The 7,466-nt window shown below is 33.7% G+C and overlaps 1 protein-coding gene across 1 annotated transcript in view; it reads right to left on the reverse strand.

Annotated features, from left to right (window-relative positions):
* Positions 1-7,466, reverse strand: part of LOC103209672 (kelch-like protein 4) — a 145,028-nt gene that overhangs the window by 136,892 nt on the left and 670 nt on the right. Inside the window, exon 2 of the mRNA XM_042782920.1 lies at positions 5,724-5,748. Within this exon, the coding sequence (XP_042638854.1) occupies positions 5,724-5,748 (25 nt within the window). The remainder of the gene's footprint in view (positions 1-5,723; positions 5,749-7,466) is intronic.

Below are 7,466 nucleotides of genomic sequence, written 5' to 3' on the forward strand. Positions count from 1 at the left end.
TCTGGTTAGCAGTCAAATGCCTTAGGCACTACACTGCGAAGTCAGATTTCTTGGCTGCTTCTTCCATGGGTGTTGATTGTGGATCCAAGTGAATTGAAATCACTGACAACTTCAGTCTTTTCTCCATTATCATGATGTTGCTTATTCAGTTATGTGGTCCAATTGTGAGGATTTTCACTTTCCTTATGTTGAGGTTTAATCAATATTGAAGACTTTATTCTTTGTTCTTCATCAGTAAGTGTTTCAAGTCTTCTTCACTTTCAGCAAGCAGGCTTGTGTCATCCGCTTATGTCAGGTTGTTAATGAATCTTCCTCCTATCCTGATGCCTCATTCTTCTTCATACAGTCCACCTTGTTGAAATATTTACTCAACATACAGATTGAGTAAGTATGGTGGAAGGATACAACCCTGATGCACACTTTTTCTGATTTTAAACCATGTTTTATCCCCACATTCTGTTTGAAAGACAGCCTCTTGATCTATGTACAGATTCCACATGAGCACAATTAAGTGTTCTGGAATTTCCATTCTCCACAATATTATTCATAATTTGTTATGATCCACACAATCAAATGCCTTTGCATAGTCAAAAAAAACACAGGTAAACATCATTCTGGTATTCTTTGCTTTCAGCCAAGATCTATATGACATTAATGATATCCTTCATTCCATGTCCCCTTCTGAGCAGGCTTAAATTTCTGGAAGTTCCCTGTCAATTTACTGCTGCAGCTATTTTTTAATTATCTTCAGCAAAATTTTACTTACATGCAATATTAATGACATTCTTTGATAATTTCCACATTCTCCTGGACCATCTTTCTTTAAAAGGGCACAAATATCGATATCTTCTAGTCAGTTGGCCAGGTAGCTGTCTTCCAATTTACTTGGCATCAATGGGTAAGCATCTCCAGCACTGTATCCATTTGTGGAAACATCTCAGTGAGTATTCCGTCAGTTCCTGGAGTTTTTTGTCAGTTTTTTTTTGTCAGTTCCTGGAGTTTTTTGTCAGTTCTTTCAGTGCAGCTTGGACTTCCTTACTTCAGTAACATTGGTTCTCATGAAATATGATACCTCCTGAAATATTTGAAAATCAACTGATTCTTTTTGGTAGAGTGGCTCTGCATATCCCTTCCATTGTCTTTTGATGCTTCTTGCATTATTCATTATTTTGTCCATAGAATAGTTCAATATTGCAAATATTGTAAAGTCTTTAGTATGTTTATTTAGATTTCTTTAGTGTTTACTGATTGTTCTTTTTCTTTGTCAGGATCCCATTTGGGATGCCAAATTGATTTAGTAGTCATGTCTCCTTAGACTCATTTTGGCTGTGACAGTTTCTCAGACTTTCTATGTTCTTTATGACTTTGAAAGTCTTGAGGATTAGTGGATACATATTTTGTAGAATCTCCATCTATTGGGATCTCTCTGATGTTTTTTGCGTGACTAGATTGGGATAATGTGTTTTGGGAAGGAATATAATACAAGTGTCATTCTCCTCACATCAAATCAAGGGTACATACTGTCAACGTGACTCACCGCTGTTGATATTGACTTTGGTTGCCTGGCAGAGGTTTTCCAGGGTTATCCATTGTAAAACCTTGCCTCCCATTTCTTATACTGTGCTCTTTGAAAGAAAGTCACTCACATTTAAGATGAAACATTCCACTCCATCTTCTCGAGGGCAGAGTATCTACATAAATTATTTGGATTTATTTTGCACAGTAGATTTATCTTTTGTCCCTCTTGCATTCAATCCTTTACTTATATCAGTATGATATCATAAGTATTTTGTTTTAATTTTATTGTGATTTGGGTGAAGTTTTACAGAGCAAATTCATCTTCCATGTAGCAGTTCACATGCACTTTGACTCATAGCATTGACTGTGATCTCCCACAATGCACTCATCCAACTTCATCCCCATAGCCACCTCTTCCCTGTGTCCTTCCCTCCCATATACTCCTGTCCCCTGAGCTGTCTCCCTGTGCATACACAGCCCTTCTATTTTCCCATGATTGTTCTCTGCAAGGAGTATATCTAGCTAATGTAAATGTTCAGTTCATATGTCTGTCTTTTGTTTGTCTAGAAGCCACAGGAGTGGATTCAATTTCAGACCTGAAGAGCAGCTAGGGGCCATAGTTCAGGGGTTGCACCAGGCTCCATCATACCAGCAAATCTGGTCCCCCTTTTTTTTATGATTTTGAGTTTTATTCCACATTGTTCTACCACTCTATCCAGGATCTCCTACAGAGATCTCCCTCTGAATGAATGACAGTGGTAGCTGGGCACCATCTAATTCTTCTGGTCTCGTAGTCATATAGGCTGAGGATCGCATGGTGTACCAGTCCCTTGGACTAATTGTTTCCATGCATCTTTGGTGTTCTTCATTCTTTGCACTGGATAAAGAGAGATGGATCATTGCATCTAGATGGCCACTTGCAAGCTTTTAAGATCCCAGTCACTCATAAGTATTTGCCTTGAGTTATAATCCAAAACTTTCTTTCTTTTGTTGCTCAAATTGTTGTAGCTTTAGCCACTGCTGTTGACTTCTGTGTCCCTTTGATATACTCCCATCATTGTTTTTTTCTTATTTTTTCTGAGCACTTACTCACTTTCTGAGACTACAGCATGCTACAAAAACACCTTGAAGAACATTGTAGTTTGGCTTTAGTTTCTTTATTGAGAAGCCACTGTTCCCTCATTTCCACCTTGAGTTCAGATTTTCTTCTCCTTAAAATATAAGAATTTTGCACTGATGTGTGTGAATGCACACACACACATACAAGTACTATTGTTGTTATTGTTATGTGCTGTCGAGTCAAACCTGACTCATAGCAACCCCTCCTTGGGTTTCTGAGGCGGTATCACTATGGAAGTAGATTGCCCACAGGTACTATATATGTATACATACATACATACATACACACACACACACACACATAAAACTTTGCAACTTTTTTTCACTTTTAATGTCACAGGAAATGTATCAGCAAAATAATCATTAAGGAACATGTGTCTTAAGAGTGTCAGAAAGAAGATATGACAGGTAAAACTCAGTTTAAGAAATATATTTTAAATCAAAGTGCCAAATGACTGACCACCAGGCAATTTACAACAGGTCTATATTATTTGTTATTCTTGAAGTCACATACTAAATATTACCATAGAATTTGATCTCTCTGATAACATTTCCAGACATAGGAATGAAACAATACCTGTCTTTCATATATCAGAAATAATAATTGCAGGTGCTTAATCTTAATATTAAAGAAACATGGTCCTAAAATATCATCAGTCCCCTAGATATCATGGACTCTCATTTTTTTCCCAAATATTAAATTTATTTTATGACTGTTAATTTAAATATATATGCAATAACACAGTCAAGAATGAGACACGATGACCATAGTACTTACCTCAATGAGACTATAGCAGGATTTGAGATTAGGGATAAATGCATTAATTCATTAGGTTTAAATTATTTATTGGTATACTTCAAATTTAGTAAAGCAATTGAATAACTTGTATAATTTTTATGGTACAAAAAAAAGGAAATTCAGCTCTAACTGTTCTAAAAACAATAATAAAATTGTAGTGTGATCCTTATCCTCATTGTCATCATTTGAAGTAGGCTTCTCTGCTGAATAAGTCAGTGTAAATGAAGTAAAACAGGCCTATCATCTGGACCTTAAAAAACCGTATTATTTTTGCTGTGTAAGAAGACAAGCAATAACAACAAAACACATCCAACAAAATAATGTGTTATCAATTGTAGATATAAATACCATAGTCACGGTCAAAGTTTTCCCTTTAAAGCACTGGAAAATATATGTAAAGTGCTTATTATTTGGTAGATAATAAGTGCTTAGAAAAGGTAACTATTATTTTTAATGTGAATTATTATTTCTTATTTTACCTCTCCAAAATCACTTCCTATAACTCTTCCTCTTAAAGACTGTACTATAGCTGCACTGGCCGCCTTGTGCTTCTTTGAGTGTATCATGAAAACTCCCATCTTATTGTCATAGGCATTGCTAGTCTTTGTGCCTGGAAATCTTTTCCTCCAAATACCCACATAGCTCACTTCCCACTTTATGAGAAAGAATATTGCAAATAAGTTTCACTGTTCTAGATACAGGATTTCCCTTATGCATAAATATTTCCCAAAAAGATTCCATATCACAGATGGGTTTGTACTGAGGATGAAGAGCTACAGTACATTCGGCCCTATGCAAATATTTTTGTTAAAAAAAAGTAAATAAATCATCATGTGTCTGTATTCACAAAGGGCATAGGCCTCTGCACATGAGGCGTATAGTCTTCTGGATGAATAGACAGATTCCCAAAGGACAAAATGCCATTATGGTTACAGGATGACTGGAAAGTCACCTCTATGTTCATGGGCCATGCATGTGATACTAACATCATGATAATCAACAACAGGTCAGGGCATATTTTTGAGTTCAGCAGTTAAGTTAAAGGTTGTTTTCAACGTTCATCAATGGACCATATAATGTGGGAACATATGTTGTTAATCTGTATAAAAAAGATAGATGATGGAATAAGGGTTTCTGTGTGGTACAGCAGCATTAATCTTTCATTTGGTTCAAATTCTAGAGTTAGATAGTTCCAGGGTCTGCTCTTTCACTTCATCTATATCTTTACTCAAATTCAACCTCATCAAAAAGGCCTCTCCTATCTAAAAGAGCACCCTCTTCTTCACTGCTATCTCTTTTCTTCATACTAATTTTCTTTACTTAAATATTATATTTTGTGTTGATTTTCTTTGCCTCTGTCTCCCCCTAAAATGTATTCTCCAAGAAAACAGTTTCTCTGTTTTGATTCTGTTGTATCCACAGCATGTAGTAAAGTGCCTGAGGCACAATGAGAGCTCAATATTCATCCAATCACCCTTACTTTGGGATATCACAGTGTATAATGACAGCTACCCTTTATTCTAGACAAATATCACTTGAAAAGTGGTGAGGCTCAAGTTAAAGGGAATTTGGATTTTTGTTTAACTGAACAACGCTGGTTAAAATGTAAAATCACTTATCAGTACAATTGGTAAAGTTATGCAAAACCTAAAGCCCTAACAGGTAGAATGAGGGCATACTCCTTATTACTGCCATTGCCTTATAATTAAAGAGCTCTGTGAACATTTGACTTTGTATTGGGACGTTCTCAGGACCCATACACAGGCTATCTGAGTTTTATTCAATATTCACAAACACAATGAGGAGAAAACTGTATTTCTTTTAGTAAATTCAGTTTAACATAATGATAATACTTTGACATTTGTTAGAATGCTATGGATGAAATAAAGGAAAGAAAAGGACACTGAATAGAGTAGTAATGTGGAAACAAAGATGCAGAGTTAGTAGACACTATACCAAAAGAAAGTAAGAATTGAGTCGAGGTCTCTGATGGCAGGCATACTAGTAGTTATGGTATTCCACTACTATGGAATCATGATGCAGCACTGTTTCCAAATGCATAACATACTTATAATTGACTTACATAGGAATGTGTTTGGGTTTTTAAATCCCCAAACCAACATATTAATATGTTTAAACCTGACTTTAATTTCCTCTTTAGGAATAAATGTAACTGTTGAACATAAATAATTTAGTCTGTTCTCTATTCATTCTAGTATTTTTAAAAAACCTTACTTTGCCCTGACTGTCAGAACTCATTTTCTACTAGTGTGATAATTCTCCAAACTACTGATTTTTAGAATCACATGAGCTATACTGAAGGTATAAAGAATAGAGGCATCAGTAAGACAGAGTATCAGAAAACACATTCTCAGACTCCGCTGGTCCAATACCTGGAAACTTTAGCATATTTAGAATTTAATAATAAGAAAATAATAAAAGATTGTTTCAATTAAGATGATCCTCAATTTACCCTTTCTCTTTTGAGTAAGATATCTTTAGCAAATCTAAAAAACCACTTCCTGTGTTAATTTAAGAAAATATTATCTTCCCACTGAAACTATAGGATATTTACAGAATATTTTGTTGTTGGAATATTAAAACTACCAGGAGTATAATCCAAAGGGGTGTGCATATATGTATGTGTGTATATATATATATTATTACTTGGTGACATATTTTATCTTTCATCTTTTATAATTAATTTATTATACATATCCTATTCTATAAAATCAATTCAGGAATAATCAAATAATTTTTTTTCTGTAGGTTACAGTGGATAATTTCAATTTCTCTATAACTAAGTCAAATGTGATTATTAACCTCTAAATTCAGAAGTTTTTTAAACTGTTCAAGATAAGAAGAGATAATTTGAAAACTTGCTAACTCTAGAAATATGGACTTTATATAACTTTGGAATCCTATTAGCTGCAGCAAATATAACTTGTAATCCCAATAGCTAAATAGCATTTATATATGGAAATTTATATACTTCTTTATTTCTTTAGTTGTCTATTTCACTGACAATCTAATATTGTGCTTAAAATAATTTCACAAACTTTTCTGCATGTTTACATTTAATTCATATAATGGCCTCATTTTGCAGGGTTGATTTGTCCTATGCCATAATGCTTTTACACTGCTTTATTTTCTATTCAGATTCTGTTTAGAAATTATGGAAGCAAGACACTCTCAAGAAAATTGATATATTGAGGAAACTTATATTAAGAAAAAGATTACAGTCCTTTTCTTCTACACTTAAGCAGTATACATGAAATAACCACTTTTCCAAATATATTAATACAGCTAACATTAAACATAATTAAGATATATAAAAAATGTATTTTTCTCTATAGCACTTCCACACTTTAATTACATTGTCAGGATCATCAGTTGTGTCTAAAATATTTTGGTAAAAGAAAAACTTCTGATAATGAAAAAAATAAATACAGATTAAAGATTCACTAAATTAAGTTTTGATGATACTATGGAACAGAACATAATTTTCTTCTATGCAAACAAAATTGGTGGACATAAAGTAAATATAAATCAAATGTTTCAAGAACCATATGAAATCTACACTATATTATTACTTTTTTTCCATTTTAATAGCTAATATATTCCATTTCCTTAAAGCAGTAGGGTATTTTCACAATGGCAAACTAGCTGTAAGAGTAATACAACTTGAAATATATCTTAAATGCTAAAGGAAGCAGTTCCATATTCTCACATAGAGATAACATATTTATCAAGCAGTAGTAATATAGCGACTATGTACTAAGAGACAGATAAAGATATGTTGAACTGTCAAAGCTTTTATTTTGTCAAGTTTGTCTAAGTTACAAAGTCAGAAAAAGTTCGATGTGATTCATTGCACTTGCACAAGAATCACGACAGCTATTTGAATATCCAAGCCACAGAGAATATTTGCATAAAATTAGTAATGATAATAAACATCTTTTAGAACTGAAATAAAATTCCTAATTTTACAGAGAAGTAAACTTTAACCTTAAAAAATGTATTCCCCCAA

This window comes from Orycteropus afer, unplaced genomic scaffold, assembly GCF_000298275.1.
Source record: "Orycteropus afer afer isolate SDZICR_OR568_19922 unplaced genomic scaffold, OryAfe1.0 scaffold00511, whole genome shotgun sequence".
Lineage (NCBI taxonomy): Eukaryota > Metazoa > Chordata > Mammalia > Tubulidentata > Orycteropodidae > Orycteropus > Orycteropus afer.